The 20,297-nt window shown below is 38.2% G+C and overlaps 1 protein-coding gene across 2 annotated transcripts in view; it reads left to right on the top strand.

Annotated features, from left to right (window-relative positions):
* The window catches only part of LOC144970058 (glyceraldehyde-3-phosphate dehydrogenase-like), a 19,655-nt gene extending 704 nt beyond the window's left edge, over window positions 1–18,951 (top strand). Inside the window, exons 2-10 of one of the 2 annotated variants that reach the window (XM_078909256.1) lie at window positions 1,586–1,622; window positions 6,208–6,304; window positions 7,589–7,695; window positions 8,568–8,658; window positions 10,256–10,510; window positions 11,676–11,770; window positions 12,552–12,630; window positions 16,199–16,380; window positions 17,917–18,951. In XM_078909256.1, coding sequence (XP_078765382.1) covers window positions 1,594–1,622; window positions 6,208–6,304; window positions 7,589–7,695; window positions 8,568–8,658; window positions 10,256–10,510; window positions 11,676–11,770; window positions 12,552–12,630; window positions 16,199–16,380; window positions 17,917–17,992 — 1,011 coding nt within the window. In that variant the 5' untranslated portion in view covers window positions 1,586–1,593 and the 3' untranslated portion in view covers window positions 17,993–18,951. Of the gene's footprint in view, window positions 1–1,585; window positions 1,623–6,207; window positions 6,305–6,403; window positions 6,425–7,588; window positions 7,696–8,567; window positions 8,659–10,255; window positions 10,511–11,675; window positions 11,771–12,551; window positions 12,631–16,198; window positions 16,381–17,916 lie in introns of those variants that run through there. The other variant, XM_078909257.1, reaches the window with a different exon arrangement.
* The last annotated feature ends 1,346 nt before the right edge of the window (window positions 18,952–20,297 follow it).

Raw genomic sequence — 20,297 nt, forward strand, 5'->3', positions numbered from 1 at the left:
CAATAAAATGTATAGTAAAATAAGGGAAGTAAAATTACTCTTATGAAAGATACAAAACAAAGTAAACGACGTTTTGGCCTTTGCCCTTCTTTAGATAAATAAAAAAAGGAAATATTATGTTATATTACATTGGCATTATGGTTAAATCATTATAGGTAAAAATGTGTGTGTGTGTGTGTGTGTGTGTGTGTGTGTGTGTGTGTGTCGTTTCGTTTCCATCATTCTCGCAGGGTTCATTTGGGATATTTTTGACAATGACTTTTTTTTTCTTTTTTATTAATGCATTTTATCTCACATCCATCTCTTTGTTTGTTTGTTGTTTTTTTTAATTATTATTAATATTGATTTACGGCAAGCAGCTTATTGGTTTGCCTCATCCTCACATATTGTTTGACTTTATAAGCCATATCTACTCCTTGTATTATGGTCGTTATAGTGTTATTGCTATTTTGACTGCTCTATCTCTTAGGCACTTTTATAGGGAATGAGATTAGCGGAAGAGTAGCGTCCCTTGATTGGACGTCACCCATAGTCTGTGACGTCACCGGCGGAAAAGTTATTAGAGAGAGAACGTCATGTTGGTTGTGCGCATGCGTCTCTCGTCCTCGCTTCCGCTGAAAGCGGCTTGAGACACTTCAAAACCAAATTGACGTTCTCTCTGTAAGGTGACGTCCAATCAAGGGACGCTACTTTCCGCTAATCTCATTCCCTATAGCCTTCACATTACATTCCAATCCAAATGACTCTTTTGACAAATCAATGACATGGTTTTATTGCTGCGAAGCTGGTCTTATGATACCCGTAAAGTCACCATAATATTTGGGTTTTGTGTTGGTATGCGTAACATGCACGTCATAACTTGCATGGGTGTGCAGTCTTGCAGATCATTAATGAGTGCGGCTATGTGGTCTAGTAGTATGACACTCGCTTTCTGATCGGAAGGTCCTGGGTTCGAACCTCGCGCTCGGCGCATAGTTGAGTCCTTGGAAAAGGCTCTTTACTCACATCTCTCACCGTACTCAGGTGTAAAATGAGTACCTGGCCGTTAACAGCGTTGTCTTTGTCCGAAAAATTGTAATATCGCCTAACAAGCGTCATGTCCCGTCCTACATGGTAAATGTTGCTGTTGACCAGGGACCCCTTGTAAAGCGCTGTGAGCACATTTTGTGGATATTGCGCTATATAAAAGCTCAATTCCATACTGAGAATAGACTTGTTCTACCTCCTTTTTAGACAATTTTGAGATACTATATGTATTATGTATAATCAGATTTTAAAAGGCTTCACCTGCCATATTTAGTTTTATAGTTGAAATCGGAAATTAGCTCGAAAGTTGTGTCGAAAAAGTTTCTGACTTTTATATACAGTTATTAACAAACAAACAAAATTTAGATAAAGGACTGATCAAGCGTTTAGGAAAGGTGCCAGACAAAGCAAGAAAGAAAGATACAAGAAACAAAAAGACATCCCCGCTTTCTCTTTCCATCTACTGTCCAGGGCTGTCTTGATACTAGCATGAGGTGTTTGTTTTCTGATATAATATACCCAAATTGTTTAAGAATGATTCAATCTCTCATCTTTCCAGAAACGAAAATGCCAGAGTTGAAACTTGGAATCAATGGGTAAGGAAACGTTTTGCTTTCAAGTGATAATTTTAATAATAATAATAATAATAATAATAATAATAATAATAATAATAATAATATATAATAATTATTATTATTATTATTATTATTATTATTATTATTATTATTATTATTATTATTATTATTATTAGTAGTAGTAGTAGTAGTAGTAGTAGTAGTAGTAGTAGTAGTAGTAGTAGTAGTAATAATAGTAGTAGTAGTAGTAGTAGTAGTAGTAGTAGTAGTAGTAGTAGTAGTAGTAGTAGTAGTAGTAGTAGTAGTAGTAGTACAGTGGAGTCCATTTATAACGAGTCCTGGAATAACGAGAAGTCTGTTGTAACGGCATCTTTCTAAAACCCCGGTTTTTTTTTCTTCTTTATCTTTGTAAAAAAAGTATCGCTATAACGCAATCGGACAAATACGCGAGTCGGTTATAACGGAATAGTGCTGCTGACTGCTGCTGTTGTGTACAACGCAAAAGCGAATAAAACCTGGTCGGTTACGAAATGACATAATGCGTCGATGGTGTGTATAGCGAATGGGATATCCTCAGTGTGCAAACAAACAATGAAGACTGCGTGGAATGAGTTAGGAGGGGAGGGGGAGTTGGAGGGGTAGAGAGATAAGGTAGGCGCATCGCATGAAATACGCTAGCAGTGTTTGCTGTTAGGCATCGTTTACAAGAGCCTGATGTTAGGCAAGATGACTAGATGTAATCACTTACACACCAGTACAATGGCTCTCACTTCTTTGATTACGATGGGGGATGAGTTGTAGGCGGGAGGGGGGGGGAGACTGTAACCTTACAATGGACCGAATGAATGCGAGTGGAGGGCATGAGATGTGCAAGCAAGCGGAACAAACTCACGACGTAATGGGATGGGGGCGACATGGTGGTGTTATACGATGCCTTGGGTAGGGGAGAACGCAATTTGCGAGTCCCTTTCTTTCTTATTGCCAACGCCGAGCAGTCAACATCGCTAGCGCTAGTCAGTTTTAATTTAATTATCATCAGTACCAGTCAAGACATATCCTTGTTCAATACACCTTTATAATGGCCTCTAACTCTAAATCATTTATCAAGAAACGTAAATGTTTAACTCTTGAGACCAAAGCTATGTTGATTGAAGAGGTCGATAAAAAGATCCGAACAAAAGCAGAAATTTGTCGGTCGCATGACATCGCTTCAAGTACCTTACACACCATCTTGAAAGATAGAGAAACCATCATGGCGGCGTATACCAGTGGACGATTCCAGCAGGAAAGGAAGAAAATAAGAAAGCCCGATTTTGAAGACGTCGACCGCAGTTTGTTGTTATGGTTCAACCAGGCTCGGAGCCTCAGTGTCCCGATTTCAGGCCCCATCTTAATGGAAAAATGCAATGAACTTGCAAAAACCCTAGGACACCAGAACTTTGACATGAGCATTGGTTGGTTGAATCGCTTCAAGGCCAGACACGCCATTTCCATGAAAGTTGTTTGCGGCGAATCAGCTTCAGTGTCGACCGAAACTATTGACAGTTGGAGGAAAGGTCAGCTGCAAGAAATCCTGAGGAAATACCAGCCCGGTGAAATCTTCAACGCGGACGAAACTGGGCTGTTCTACAAGTGCCTGCCAAACCGCACGCTTGCGAGACAGGGAGAGGTGTGCAGCGGCAACAAGATTCCAAAGGAGAGAATCACACTGTTAATCGCTGCCAACATGAATGGGACGGAGAAGTTGCCACTCCTACAATAGGGAGGTTCGAGAAGCCGCGGTGTTTCAAAAACATTAAAGCTCTTCCAACAGAGTACAAATTCAACAGAAAGGCGTGGATGACAAGTACGATCTTCGAGCAATGGGTGCGGAAGCTAGATAGAAAGTTTGTTCTGCAAGGAAGAAGCGTCGCACTCATTGTGGATAACTGCTCTGCGCACCGACATATGACTGATTTGAAGGCCATCCAACTGTTTTTCCTGCCGCCAAACACCACAAGTGTACTACAACCCTGTGACCAGGGGATTATCCAATCGTTTAAAGTACTCTACAGAAAGAGGGTACTAAAACGACTTATTGCCACCATGGACAAGGATGGGAGTGCCGACAGCTACTTAAAAATGAGTGTGTTGGATGCAATGTACACCTTGCTTCTGCATGGAACGATGTCAAGATGGAGACCATTGCAAAATGCTTTCGCCACGCTGGATTCAAAATCACCCCAACTACTCGTCTCCAACCGTTGATTTGGACAATGATCTGTCAGTATCAAACGCCGCGCACGATATTGTACCCATCAACGATCGCACCGATATCGACAACCTTTTTGACAGACTGAGAGACATAATGCCTCTGAATATGACGGCCAATGAATATCTGTCAGTGGATGAGAGTTTTACTCCAATAGAGGAGTTGTCAACTTCTGACATAGCACAATGTGTAACTGGAGAGAGTTCAGAAATAACAGAAGAGGAAGACACAACAGAAGAAGTCGCCATCATTCCATCAAAAGCAGCACTGCAGGCATTTGAAGTGGTTCGCCAGTTTTGCATGCAGCAAGAAAACGCCATGTCAGTGATAGGGAGCATCAACGTCCTAGACAATTTCATCAATGACGTTGCCACCAGTACAAAGAAACAGTCAACAATTGACTCTTTTTTCAAACCAAAATCCATGATATAAGAACAAGTGTTTTTTTTTTTTATATATGATAACCTATATTACCTATGCTATGTATCATGAATTTGCCTAAGATCTCGAGATTTGAATGAGTGGACGAATGTGGTGACTTAATGTATGTTAGAATTTGATTCTGATTGTTAATATTTTTAAAATTCATGTTAATTTTTTAATTGTCTGTCTGGAGTGTTGGGTGTGTGTTTGAATTTGTATTTTGTTAGATGGGATAAATAAAACTGGAACAATCCCCTCCCATAACGTACCAAAAAAAACATACCCCCCCCCCCCCCAAAAAAAAAAAAAAAAAAAACCAAAAAAACACCAAAAAAAAAACAAAACAAAAAAAAAAACAACATTCTTAATTGATCAACTATACTTAATGCCCAACAGTCATGTTCAACGATATCACTATCAGGGGAGGTAATACAAAGAATAATTATAACCCAATACCCAGAGTAGGCCCGCGTAATTATTTCCCTTGAGTTTATTACATGATCTCTTATAACGAGAATCCTGCTATAACGGATTTTTCGCACCAGTCCAATACATCTCGTTACAACAGGATTCCACTGTAGTAGTAGTAGTAGTAGTAGTAGTAGTAGTAGTAGTAGTAGTAGTAGTAGTAGTAGTAGTAGTAGTAGTAGTAGTAGTAGTAGTAGTGATAGTATTATTATTATTATTATTATTATTATTATTATTATTATTATTATTATTATTATTATTATTATTATTATTATATTATATATAATATATATATATATATATATATATATATATATATATATTATATATATATATATATATATATATATATATATATATATATATATATATATATATATATATATATACATTATTCAACAACAAAAAATGGAAATTCGTTTACAGACGTGGCATGCATAAAAATGTATAACTACAAAGTTGAGAATCTATGGCGACAATGTACACACACACACACACACACACATATATATATATATATATATATATATATATATATATATATAATATATATATATATATATAAATTTTACAAAGCGAAACATATTGTCCTCATGACCCTCGGTTTGAACCCGTATGGAAATGCACAAAAATGTAAATAAATATACAACCAAGAACCAATAGCAACACTTAGTGAGTCTTGACTGAAGCTGAAGGCTTAGACAGTTGTTTTGTAGGGAAAACTATGCGGGGAAACGTGCGGCTATGAAGTCTTGTGGTATGACACTCGTCTTTGGATTGGAAGGTCCTGGGTTCGAGTTCCAGTATGAGAGGCGCACAGTTGAGTCTTTGATGAAAGCTCGCTATCGCATCGAAAAATCCTGGGTTCGAGCCTCGCTCGGCGCAAAGTTGAGGCCTTGAAAAAGGCTCTTTACTCACATTCTCTCATCGTACTCGGGTGTAAAATGAATACCTAGCCGTTAGCAGCGTTGTCTCTGTCGGAAAAAAAATTGCAACGTCGCCTAATTGGCTTCGTGTCTCGTTCTACATGTCACGTGTTACTATTGGTCATTGACCCTTTGCAAACATCTTTGAGGACCTTTAGTAGATATTGCTCTATAGGGAATGAGATTAGCGGAAGAGTAGCGGTGGAGAAGTTATTTGTAAACAAACCAACTACAAGCCAATCGCTCCAAATACAAAATTTATTATTTATATTTCTGTACAAAAATGCATAACGTTGATTATGATATGCATTTTTGTTGTTTTGTTTACAAATAACCTCTCCACCGGTGACGTCCAATCAAGGGATGCTACTCTTCCGCTAATCTCATTCCCTATTTTTAAAAAAGCTCGGTCCTTTTGTGTTTTCTCTTTCTATTTTTTTTGTTTGTTTTGTTTTGGGTTTTTTGGGTTTTTTTATTTTTTTTAATTTTTTGTTGTTTTTTGTTTTGTTTTTTTGTTTTTGTTTTTTTTTTCCCTCAGATTTGGTCGTATAGGCCGAATCACGCTTCGTGTAGCCCTTGGCAAAGGTGTCCGAGTTGTTGGGATCAACGACCCATTAATTAGCCCTGACTACATGGTACGTATGTATAATAGGGTTCAATAGTCTGATGACCCATTAATTAGCCCTGACTACATGGTACGTATGTATAATAGGGTTCAATAGTCTGATGACCCATTAATTAGCCCTGACTACATGGTACGTATGTATAATAGGATTCAATAGTCTGATGTCACGTCCGCCCGGCAACCAGCAGCTTGGTTCTAAACAAAGAAAATCGGTCCTTTTTATTCTTCATGCTGGCTAGAACTTTATCACGTGTCATGTGATCAAAATGTATAAAAGTCAAAACATGATCAGATTTATAATGTTGTTTTTTTTTTCCTCTGGATACACTTTTATGCTCTTCGGAGAAATATTTCATAAGGGCGTCCGCCATTGTTCCGATAGTTTATAACCAGTTACTAGTTACGATGCGTCATTACCGGGGAAGTGACGTCACGACTGTTGAAGCCTATTTCCAGTGTCTCTTTCAGATGATTGCTCTTGACCATAATTTTCATGAACATGGGAGGTCACTGGACTTTTACTCATCACTCATTTAGAATTGCAAGGTTGTTTCCCCTCGAAAGCGAAAAATTACTGACCCTTGCTAATGATAAAACTTTTTTTCTGGGCCTGAGAAGTTTATGTAAATGGGACTTCAGGGTACTTAGTTATTCACTTATCTTTAACTACGCATGCCTTATGTATGAGATAAAATGCGACTATGTGGTCTAGTGGTAATGACACTCGCTTTCGGATCGGAAGGTCCTGGGTTCGGGTCTCGCTCGGGGCATAGTTGAGTCTTGGAAAAGGTTGTTTACTCACATTCTCTCACCGTATTCAGGTGTAAAATGAGTACCTGGCCGTCAACATCGTTGTCCTTCTCGAAAAAAAAATTGTAATATCGCCTAACAGGCGTCGTGTCTCGTCCTACATGTTACGTGTTACTGTTGGTCAGGAACCGTTTGTAAAGCTCTTTGAGCAAGTTTAGTGGATATTGCGCTATATAAAATCTCAATTTAATTTAAAATAAGCAAACGGACTACCATCGGTATCTTTTGAAATTGTATTTATAATACAAGTCATGACACAATTCTAAACTCAACAAGAAAATTCGATTTTTAAAAGATAATATATTAATTGTTGCTCATGTATTTTGGAACAGAATATTTTAGTATTCACAGTCAATCACAATTATCAAAGAAAAAAATATTGAAATTATTTTTTAAAATATAAAGAAAAAAATAAATAATCTGTTCCATTGATGCATCGTTTTTTTTTAGTACTTTATATTTAATTGATAATTTTCTATTGCAGGTATATATGCTGAAATATGACTCTACTCACGGCCCATTCACTGGTTCTGTTTGTGCGAAAGACAACAAACTTATCATTAATGGTCAAACCATTATCATATCTGCAGAGTAAGTGTTTTAAAAAATGAAAATATCCTCTCCATTTGGTTCTTATAGATAGTATGCAATTGGCTAAGAAGCTCACAACATTGCCATCCGGAAGTATACCGGACCAACACACAAAACTGTGTGTATCCATGAACGTTTATAGTCAGGTTAATACAGTTCAGTGAGCATTACTCATAAACGCGGATGGCAAAAAACAAAAACAAAGACCTGAGTGACGTCATCTTCGAACTATCTATAGAAGGAACGAAATTCACGTTACTCAGCTCTTTGTTATTGTTTTTAGCGAGCCATTGTTTATGGTTACAAATTAGTTTTGTGTTTTAGCAGGTTATATCCTGCTAGTTAGTTGTTAGTTTATCAACTGAACACTTAACATCAATAAAAGTTTCGATTCTTCTCTTCACCGTGTAATTTTAAAAAGCGTTTTAATGATGCTGAATACATTTCATAAGCAATTGTATTTCACCAGTAGAGTTTCGTTCAACTACACTGTTCTCTATGCCCATGAATGACGTTGATTATAAAAAGGTGTACATTTAAATTTCATTTCAGGCTTGCGGCTATATGGCCTTGTGGTATGACACTCGCTTTCGGATCGGAAGGTCCTGGACTCCAGCCTCGTTTGGCGAATAGTTGAGTCCTTGGAAAAGGCTGTTTATTCACTTTCTCTCACCGTACTCAGGTTTAAAATGAGTACTTGGCCGTAACAGGGTCGTCTCTGTCCGAAAAAAATGGTAATGTCGCCTAACAGGCGTCATGTCCCGTCCTAAATGTTAAGTGTTGCTGTTGGCCAAGGACCTCTTGTAAATCGCTTTGATCACTTTTAGTGGATATTGTGCTATATAAAGCTCAATTTTATTTTTCCTTTTCAGGCGTGAACCTGCCAAAATTGATTGGAGGTCAACAGGTGCAAACTATGTAGTCGAAGCAACCGGTAAATTTACAACTCTTGAGCAGGCAAAGGTATGATGCTTTTAGAGTAATAAACAAAATTGAATAAAAAACGCTTCAAAAACAAAATAAATAAATAACAAAATACCAAACACGGAACTTTACGGGCTCAAAACCCTTCTTCAGGCAATAACAAAAACCAAAAAAAAAAACAATTTCATTTTTTATCTTCTGTTCCACCCGTGGATATCAGAATAGACACCTATATAACCACGCCCCTCGGACAATCGTCATAATGTAATCAGTGGCTGTGATTGGTAAACATAGCGAATTAACATATTTAACTATCGATTGTATGTGTCTAAGTAAAATATCCACTGTTCTACCGCTTGGTCATTCGAACAAACATAGAAAACTATGTGTAGATGTAAAGGTTTATAATATGATCGAGAACATCGTGTGATAACTAGTCTCCCATTTGGAGGTATAAAAACAATAACAATGGCCAGAGAGAGGTCGACTTCATTTACATTATTGTTTATTAACAACCAACTATGTTTGTCCGAGCACGTGTGAAGGTGTGTCACAAATTCCATGTTTTGATTGGTCAAAAAGCTACTGGTTAATTGGATTCAATAGTCTGATGTCATGTCGCCCAGCAACGGCGACCATCGTGGTTCTAAACAAAGAAAAGCTGTACCTTTTATTCTTCAAGCTGGCTAGAACTTTTCATATGTCTTGTGATCATAATGTGTAAAAGTCTAAACAAGATCAGATTTATAATGTTTTTCCCCTCTGGATACGCTTTTATGCTCGTCGGAGAAATATTTCATAAGGGCGTCCGCCATTGTTCCGATAGTTTAGAGCCAGCTACTAAGTTACCATGCGTCATTACGAGGGAAGTGGCGTTACGACTGTTGTAGCGTATTGAGCTGATGTTTACGAAGTGAGATGTATTCTGATGTAAACTAGAAAACTGGGGAAATTTAGGGTCAAGGAGATGGGAACAACATATCCATGTGAGACAAGGAAAAAGGGACATCATGGTTCACGTAACACGCTTAGAAGATGGCTGTGTACGTTTTGTGCTCTGTGATTTATTTAGTATTTCATGACTTATACTTCGAATGGGAGCAATCTATATTCATGTTTTCGTCTAACCGAGTCATCAATCACATGATTTAATGAGGTCCAACGATTGGAGATTTCTTAACAAATGTAAACACACTGCTTTGTTTATGAAATTTGTAAACATACCCGTGTGTCAAGCTGAACAAAATGACCAATCGTAATGTAAGACAGTTCAAAAGCTGTGAATACTTTTCACTATGTGGGTCATTTTGAGCACGCTTTGCAATGTGACCAATGACCTCGAGCACATGGAAAGAGAATATAGATCATGCCCATTGTACTGGAATTTATACCTCCGCTTCGATCGCAGAGCTACCCTCTAACGGCCAGGCGGAGTTGTCGTACCAGTCGTGGGTCTTGGGTTCGAGCCCCCATGACCGCCAAGTTTTTATTCTCTATCGTCTTCTTTTGAGATGTATAAATGTAAATCAATTTTCTTTTTGCTTTTATAGTATCCAGCTGTACAAGAGTCCGAGTATCACATTTTTGATTTCATATGAAGAGCGTGTGAAAGACGCAATAATTATTTTATCTACAGGTTCATATAGATGGCGGCGCATCCAAAGTTATCATCTCAGCTCCATCTGCTGATGCTCCCATGTTTGTGATGGGAGTCAATGCAGATAACTATACAAAAGACATGACTGTCGTCAGCAATGCATCCTGCACAACCAACTGCCTTGCTCCAATTGTCAAAGTTGTTCATAAAAACTTCAACATTGTGGAAGGGTTGATGACCTCTGTCCATGCTGTCACTTCCAAACAGAAGACTGTTGACGGACCGGGGTCTATGGTAAATTAACTCTCTCCTTACCAGCCATTTTCAGAATTTTCCCTGAAACTTCAACCCACCCAACACATAATTTTTTTTTCTCAAACAGAAAAGGAACAAGTACGATCCATACATAGTATTGTCCAGTGTCTAATTTTTATCGCTAGAACAAATTATTTTCTCTATAATTTGCTGATGTACAAGGGATATCAGAATAATAACATTGTTGGTTGCATCGTAACGAATGTGACGATTTTCCACTCGATGGTAAGGAGGGGGGTAGGTTATATGTTTTATTGTGTGTATAGCATGGTAAACATAAGTGTCCGTACATGACATAATCAGTCGAAGGTGAACCTTTTGGATTTGCACTGTTTTGCATTTTCTGAAAGAATATGCTCCCCAGAGCATTTTAATCTTCAATTGTAGTAAATCGGATGATTTTTCATGAAGTTATGGTCAGATGTATGGGAAAGGTATCCAGCAACTTTTCTCAAATTTCATACTTTTTCAACTTGACAAGCTGTAAAAAAATATTTAAAAGTAAAAATAAGCTTTGATATTTCCCGAAGATGTACAAAAAGGGTTGATTTAATCATTTATGACAAGAAGTCAAGAAGATAAAATTGACCAACTAAACTTGGCAATATCTCAGTTCAAACCTTTTCACCATACGACTGATTATGTCATTCACTGACACATATTTGTAAGGACATGCCGCTGACTTGACAGCGGATCACAGATAAACAGGAAAATTAATAAAAGGGAGTAAACTTCTTTTTAAAAACCCGTTGTGATCTATGGGGCAGTGTGGCTGAGCGGTACGGTCTTTGCTTCAAACCCGAAAGGTACCGAGTTTGAACACCTGCGCTGCTCTGTGTGGCCATGAGCAAATCACCTCGCCCTAGCTCAGTTTGCGGCGCTACACTGCGGCTGACACCTTGGTTATTCGAGTCTTCCCTTGGAATATAACCCAATTATAAAATTTCCCCTATGGATTTTATAAAGGGAATTTCAGTTTGTTTTTGTTTTGGTTTGTTTTTTTGTTTTGTTTTTTTTTTTTTTTTGTTGTTGTTGTTTTTTGTTTTTTTGGGGTTTTTTTTTTTTTTTTGGGGGGGGGGGGGGGATTCGTTCTAAATTCTGTTCTATTGAAACTTTCCTAAGCCTTTTTCTCGTATTTAACCAGGACTGGCGAGGAGGTCGTGGAGCCTTCCAGAACATCATCCCATCCACTACCAAAGCTGCCAAAGCTCTGAGCAAAGTTATTCCTGAGATGGCTGGGTCAGTATTCTTGTTTCTGAGGGGATTTATGTTACTCAACTGCTATTAATGTATATGGTGGTGCTCGAAGCTCGAAGAAATACATAACATGAAATTGAATGTAAGCTTCAATTTTATAAACGAAAACAGATAATGTGAACGTTTCGGGTTTCCCCTTTATCAACACAACAGGATGAATGAAACACTACAATGTCTCATTCGCCTGTAGGGTTTCATTCATCCTGTTTTGTTGATAAAGGGGAAAACCGAAAAGTCCACGTTGTCTATCGTTTATTAAATTGAATCTTACATTCAATTTCATATTGTTTTTTATTTCAACTGCATGCAGACTATTTACGAGTTCCTTCCCAGAAATAAATTTATAATGTCTGTTTAGTCGTTGTATTTGCATCCTTATCAAAGTAAATTTGCATTCATGCACATCAACACTTGAAATTCCCCAATAAAATCTTACACCTATCCATTGAACCAAATAGTGAATGTTTGATGGCACCACAGACAGTAGCATGTTCAGCAAGATATCACACAAACTCCGAATCGCGAGGTCCCAGGTTTGAGAGTTTTTGTTAAGATGACTAACCAACAAACTGAGCCAAAACAAAAGTTTGCTAACGCATCTGCTGATAACAGGCTCAGAATTATGAAAAAGCCAAAATTTGTTACTGATTTTCTGCACTTGTTGTTTTGTATGTTGTTCATCTTTTCGCATTCGTTTTTTTTTTTAATTCTCTCATTAATTCTCATTAAAAATCAAGAAATGTCTTTCCCTCAACTGTTTCAGGAAATTGACTGGCACTGCATTCCGTGTACCTGTGCCTGATGTATCGGTGGTTTGTCTCACCTGCAGATTAGGAAAGGGGGTATGTTGCATGTCAAACTCTTATAGATAGAATGAAGATGACGTCATTCGGGTCTTTGTTATTGTTTTTTGCCATCCGCATTTATGAGTAATGCTCACTGAACTGCATTAACCCGACTATAAATGTTCATGGATACACACAAATTTGTGTGTTGGTCCGTTATACTTCCGGATGGCAATGTTATGAGCTGCTTAGCCAAGCGCATACTATCTATAGATAGAATGCTCACTGAACTGTATTAACCAGGCTATAAATTATAAACGTTCATGGATACACACCGTTTTGTGTGTTGGTCCGTTAAACTTCCGGATGGCAGTGTTATGAGCTTCTTAGCCAAGCGCATACTATCTATAGATAGAATGAAGTTGACGTCATTCGGGTCTTTGTTATTGATTTTTGCCACCCGCGTTTATGAGTATTTCTCACTAAACTAGACTATAAACGTTCAAGGTTGCACGTAGTTTTGTGTGTTGGTCCGTTAAACTTCCGGATGGAAATGTTGTGAGCTTCTTAACCAAGCGCATACTATCTGTACTAATGATAACGATGATATTTATAATATTCTGTTCAGTTTACATGTAATAATTCAAATAATAATTCGATATTTTGTACGTTCAATCGTAGCCATCGGTAACTTATCGATAGAATGCGCTTGGCCAAGGAGTTCACAACATTGCCATCCGGAAGTATAACGGACCAACACACAAACTCTGTGTAACCATGAACTTTTATAGTCTGGTTAATACAGTTTAGTGAGAACAACTCACAAACGCGGATGGCAAAAACAATAACAAAGGCCTGAGTGACGTCATCTGCATACTATCTATAGCCTGACACTGACCAAAAAAGGACGTTAAAATGCCAGTCTTTGGCCACAAAAGAAAACAAATTGTGAGTTGTATTCAATTGTTTAACCAATGGGACCACTTGTTTCCATGAGCACGACTAACGACAACTCCAAGGCAGTGCAAAAATCAAATGATGACGTCAAAATGCCAGTCTTTTTGGGTTTCAGTGTCAGGCTTAACGATGGCCACGGTTCAATTGTAGCCATCGTTATGTTATAGCGTGATACTGAAATCCAAAAGGACTGGCAGTTTGACGTCGTTTGTTTTTTTGCACCGCCTAGTGAGTTGTCGTTAGTAGAGCTCATAAGTTATTTCATTGGTTGAACTATTGAATACAACTCACGATTTGTTTTCCTTTGTGGCAAAAGACTGGCATTTTGACGTCATTTTTTGGTCAGTAGCAGGCCATAACTTTACGAAGGCCACGGTTCAATCCCCTCATTGATTGACACCAGATTCAAACTGATTGGCTTGGCTGTACTACAGAATATGACTATGCGGCTATGTGGTTTTGTGGTATGACACTCGCTTTCGGATCGGAAGGTCTTGGGTTCTAGCCTTGCTAGGCGCATAGTTGAGTCCTCGGAAAAGGCTCTTTACTGGTATTATTTCACCGTATTCGGGTGTAAAATGAGTATCTGGCCGTTATCAGCATTGTCTTTGTATGAAAATATGTTGTAATATCGCCTTTATATAGGCGTCATGTCTCGTTCTACATGTTACGTGTTGCTGTTGGTCAGGGATCCTTCGTATTACGCTTTGAGTACGTTTAGTGGTTATTGCGCTATATAACTGCTCAAGTTTTGGGTTGTTTTTTTGTTGTTTTTTTTTTTTTTTTTTTTTTTTTTTTTTTGTAATCTGGCCACATTAGTTTGCATCTATTGCTATCTAACTCCAAAGAGAACAGAGACATAAACTTGAATGAAGTGAGTTTTTTTTCTCAAAAGCCTCTTGAGTTCAACATCAATGAAAATTGGACAAAATAGTCAGATTGTCCATTCACGGAAACACTAGAGTTAATAACTTGTCTTTGGATCTGATCGAATTCAAGTGGAGCCATTTAGTATTGAGTAAAATATCTCCTGTGCATTCCAAGTTTTATAGATTTTGTCACATTATGTCATTTTTCAGATATCTATACTTTAAAAGATAAGTTTTTGATTAGCGAAGCTTAGTTGACAAATGGGCAAATCTGAAAATTTTGAAACCCTTTTGAATCATAATTGGATAAGATTCAAAATGATAAAGCAAAAGGGGAGAGAAGCTGTTTCCTTTAGGTTTATACACTCTTAACATACCCACTTGCAGTTTGGAATGGAATAGTTTTAGCATCAATAATAATTAAAGACAATTCAGCAGATTATGTCCTGTAGCCGTTCTTATTTAGAGTGACTAAATTTAGCCCTTTTCCAGTCTCGCAAAATACTTTTCTAGTCGTAAGCCCGACCGAAGCAAGTGACTAAAAATCGGTTCTCATGAGCGGGTTCTAGTTCTAGTCTCTGACTCCGTGGAATTTTGTCTAGAACGGGCTGTGGTAAGGACATTTACTAACTCGGTTACTTTGTTCTGGCAAAATAGCAGCCTTCATACTTTTCCTACGCAAAAGATTGTAGTATCTCCACATCCGGTATCGATTTTGTTTAACCTTTAACCTTACTTAAAGTCCAATTAATCAAATTAAATAACCAAAACAATGATTTGTCAACACACAAACAAAAGACACAACTTGAACCAAAAAAAAAACAAACAAGAAAACAACACAGAAACTGTTTCTCAGATGAACCACGCAATTCTACATTATTTCAGCCTTTAACAATATCAACAGAATAACTTGTGTTTCCATCAAACTTTCTAATCGCGTTTTTTCTTCACTTTGAGTCTCAGACAAAAGTATTTCCCGCGACTAACGATTGGAGTCGGCGTTTATTAAAGTTTCTACAAACAAAAATGTGTACTTCTAATGATTTGTAATTTTCAAACAGTTTTTCAAAGGCTCGTAACAACATCGACAGCACATTTTATGTCTGTATAATTCCTTCTCAGTGTATTTTCTTCCGAAGAGAAGAATTAAATCTCATAATATCGATACAAGTTTCCTTGGTAATCAGGCGCTAACTAAAAAAATAACAAGACAGGTGTTTGGACAAACTAAGATTTAAGGTCAAAGGTCAGGTTTAGACCGGGACAAGAATTTAGTAACTCTACATAAGAGCGAAATTTTGGAATAAATGTCCATAGTCATTCACTAATTGCATAATAATCCGCCTTCATAAGATTGCCCCCTGGTGTGGAAGTGAAGTGCATACAATCTATCTTTATCTTCGGCTAGAATCTAATGTGTCTATGTCTGACAATTGGATTCAGTAGTCTGACGTCACGCCACCCGGCAACGGCGGCCATCTTGGTTATAAACAAAGAAAATCATTACCTTTTTATTAATCATGCTGGCTAGAACTTTTCATATGCCTTGTGATCAAAATGTGTAAAAGTCAAAACATGATCAAATTTATGAGGGTTTTTTCCCTCTGGATACGCTTTTATGCTCGCCGGAGAAATATTTCATACGGGCGTCCGCCATTGTTCCGATAGTTTAGAGCCAGTGTTACTAAGTTACCATGCGTCATTTGGAAGGAAGTGACGTTACGACTGTTGAAGAGTATTATAGCTTCGTGTACAAACAATAATATTTGATTGAACCAAAATGTTTGTAATTGCTACAGGCCTCCTATGATGAGATTAAGAGAGTTATCAAGAATGCCTCTGAGGGTCCATTGAATGGTATTTTGGGATACACCGACGAGGATGTTGTGTCTCAAGACTTCTGTGGCGATGCCCGCAGCTCCATTTTTGATGCCAAGGCTGGCCTTGCCCTCAATGACAACTTTGTCAAGCTTGTATCGTGGTGAGCTTTTCTTTTTCTTTTTCCTTCTTCTTTTTTTTTACTTTTATTTTTTTTTTCCAATAACATTATTAGAATTATTGCATAGCTTTGTTTTCAAAATTTGTGATGTGTTTGTTAATCCATTGTTTTTAAGGATTTATCCTCAGCTAAAAACGTTCCGTAAAAATTGATGGTTCCGTTTAATCCACATCCATGTTTAATCGCAACTCGTATATTGTGAGGGGTTGTTTTTTGGGGGTTTATTTTGTGTGAAATATTATATGCGTATTATGCAATATACAGTAATTCTCTAGAGGGAGTTTACCAAATATTATTATTATTATTATTATTATTATTATTATTATTATTATTATTTATTATTATTATTATTATTATTATTATTATTATTATTATTATTTATTATTATTATATTATTATTATTATAGGGAATGAGATTAGCGGAAGAGTAGCGTCCCTTGATTGGAAGTCACGAGCGGAAAAGTTATTAGAGAGAGAACGTCATGTTGGTTGTGCGGCATGAGACACTTCACCGAAAGCGAGGACGAGAGAGACGCGTGCGCAAAACCATTTTGACGTTCTCTCTGTAAGGTGACGTCCAATCAAGGGACGCTACTCTTCCGCTTATCTCATTCCTTATACGTACCTTGATCTCAACGATTTATGTTAAAATATGAGTTGACACAATAGTTTGACTCATTACACGCATAGCATTTGGGCTGCATTTCTTCCATCAGATAACCTAATCTTGCTCTGAATCCAGGGAGATAATTTTCCGTAAGGAAAGCAGTTGGATGTGAGCATGTGATGCGATAATTATATTATGGTACTAACGAATAGGGGTATTCGCCTGGTTTGGCCAAATACAAATGTAAAATATTCTAATTAAAATTGCTTTCAATTCAGGAAAGTGTAAGGGTTGTGTAAATATCTGTTATATTTCATTCAGGAAATCTATCTTGCGTCTTTCCACGGTAACTCATCAAGGTCATGGTCGGTGGAATTTTCCATAGGATCAGTGTATTTTGGCTGTCTTGGACCATTGAATTCATGGTCGACAGCTCTTATTGTATCTAGACTCCTAAAACCAGACCTACTATCACGAAACATTCTTAGAATTACGAAGTAATGGCTCCAATTTCAGAAGTTCCTGAGAGTCTCTAAGTCCTTAAAATTTACTGAAAATGAACATTGATTCCGTATGACATAGGTTTTTAACGCGCTCAGATCGCTCTACAAGGGGTCCCTAGCCAATAGCAACATTTAACATGTAGGACCGGACATGACGCCTATTCGGCAATATTACAATAATTTTTTTCGAACAGAGACAACACCGTCAACGGCCAGGTATTAATTTTACATTTGAATACGGTGAGAGAATGTGAGTAAAGAGCTGCAACTATGCGCCGGGCTATACCACAAGACCACATACTCGCACTTTAGACGTAAATGAAGTTGCCGTCTTTGAAATAAAAGGTTGATAAGGGGATAGATAGGTATAACACTTCCTGGTGACTTTTTTTTATCTTTTTGTTGCAGGTATGACAATGAATATGGATACAGCAACAGAGTTGTAGATCTTGTTCTGCACATGTTCAAGGTCGATAACCAGTAACTAAAAATAGATTTAAAATAGAGGGGGCCCTCCTTCATGAAATGCTCAATTTTATTTGTTTCGTTTCATTTCGTGCCATTGTCACAGACCTCAGGTCTGATATTTTATTTGTCTTGTTCCTTTGTGGCTTTTCTCTTCGTCTTGTTTTTAAAAAGTGTTCGCCCATAACTCTTCAACCATCATTATTCTTTAATTTTGTGACAGCGCGCAATTTATGACTTCAATTTTGAAGGGCACCCTTCCTTTCATGTTTACTTAAAGCTATATTAAAACTACTCGCAATGCTTTCACAGTGGGGTTATATTTTTCCGTCCTTAGGTATTTTTCATGACTTTGTATGTTGTACTATCTACTGACTCTGTATTCGTGGCTCCGATGGTAGCCATCGTAAAGATATAGCCTGACCGTGGCCTTCGTAAAGTTATGGCCCAATACTGACCAAACAATGACGTCAAAATGCCAGTCTTTTGCCACAAAAGAAAACAAATCGTGAGTTGTATTCAATAGTTCAACCAATGAAATAACTTGTTTCATTGAGCTCTACTAATGACAACTCACTAGACGCTACACAAACCTAAAAAAATGACGTCAAACTACAAGTCCTAGAGGGTTCTTGTGTCAGGCTATAAGTTGTCATATTGTGGGCTTATATATTATTAAATCAATGACAGAGTCAACAAACACGTCTTGTCTGCTTGAACATCTAAATAAATAACCGTTTATTATTTCCACTTTTTAATCCACCCAATGTACTCGATTACTATAATATGATAGTATAACCTAATTATGTGACATCTCCCCTTTTAAGTTAAAAATATAATATCTTGGTCTTGATCTTGTAATTTAATCCAAATGAATGCAGCCTACCTATCACACACATTCACATATTATTCCTAGTATATGATTATCATTGAATGCCAATTCAAAACAGTCCATTAAATGCCGAATGTTCGAATTTATGAAGATTGTTCAGTTTTCTTGAGTCCCTAAGTCTGCTAGTCAGACAACTTAATTAATCTGCTAATCAGATCGGTTTGATAACCAAACCTACAGGCCATGTTTTATCTATTACCAGGGACGGCTGGTAATAATGGGCAGGGTGGGCAAATACCAGCCTGTTTTTTCAAGTTATAAGTTGTATTACCAGGTCCGAAATAATCAAATTTAAATTAGATAATTTCAAAAGTTACTACTTAAACTTGATACTTCATACTGAAATCAATTTGTGTGTATTTTTAATAGATTGCGAATCACCATGCACCCCGTAATGCATAAACCAGGATACGCTCCTGTTCTTTTTATCACCCCCCCCCCCCAACCACTCCACTCCACTCCGCCCACATCGTCATCTCATCGTCACGTCGCCTGCAGCCATTAGCGAAGTGAAGAACGGCAAAGCAGCTGGGATAGATGGTGTATATCCCGATATGGTGACGCATCTGGGCCCCAGGGCACGGGCCTGGCTAGCAGAGGCAATGTCTGACATCCTTGCAAACGGAAAGCTTCCACAAGTGTGGAAGCATGCGAAGATAGTTGCCATCCTGAAGCCAGGGAAGCCGGCGAAGGAGGCAGACAGTTACAGACCCATATCGCTGCTGAGCTGTCTTTACAAACTGTTGGAGCGTGTTCTATTAAACCGATGGGGGCCGGTCCTAGACGCTGCCCTGCCACCTGAGCAGGCAGGCTTCAGGGAAGGGAGGTGCACCACGGAGCAGGTCATTGCCCTTACAGAGCATATTGAGCACGGGTTCGAGAAAAAACAGCAAACAGGTGCTGTGTTTATAGACCTATCAGCGGCGTACGATACGGTCTGGTGCGATGGGTTAATGCTCAAACTTGCAAAAATCATAAGGTGCAAAAAGACCTTGAAGTTGTTCTCTTCGATCTTAGGGGAAAGGCAATTCCACGTCGCGCTGGGAGACGTCACGAGCAAAGTTAGGAAATTGAAGAACGGGGTCCCTCAGGGGTCGGTACTTGCGCCAATGTTGTTTAACGTTTACATTAGCGATATGCCGAACACTTCCTCCCTGAGGCTGGGATACGCAGACGACTGGGCACTCGTTACTCAGAGTAAAGTGTGGACCCGTCTCGAGAGCGTACTCAGCGAGGACGTCACCAGACTCAAATCCTACTTTGACAAGTGGTACCTGAAGATGAACACTTCAAAAACCGTGGCCACTGCATTTCACTTATGCAGTGGTTGGCACACCCGTAAACTGAATGTCCTAGTCGGGGACCAGCCACTCCCATATGAGCCGCGTCCAAAATACCTAGGGGTGACGCTGGATCGCAGCCTTACCTATCG

Source organism: Berghia stephanieae, chromosome 4, assembly GCF_034508935.2.
Source record: "Berghia stephanieae isolate SIO BIC M18660-M18661 chromosome 4, UCSD_Bste_1.3, whole genome shotgun sequence".
NCBI lineage: Eukaryota > Metazoa > Mollusca > Gastropoda > Nudibranchia > Aeolidiidae > Berghia > Berghia stephanieae.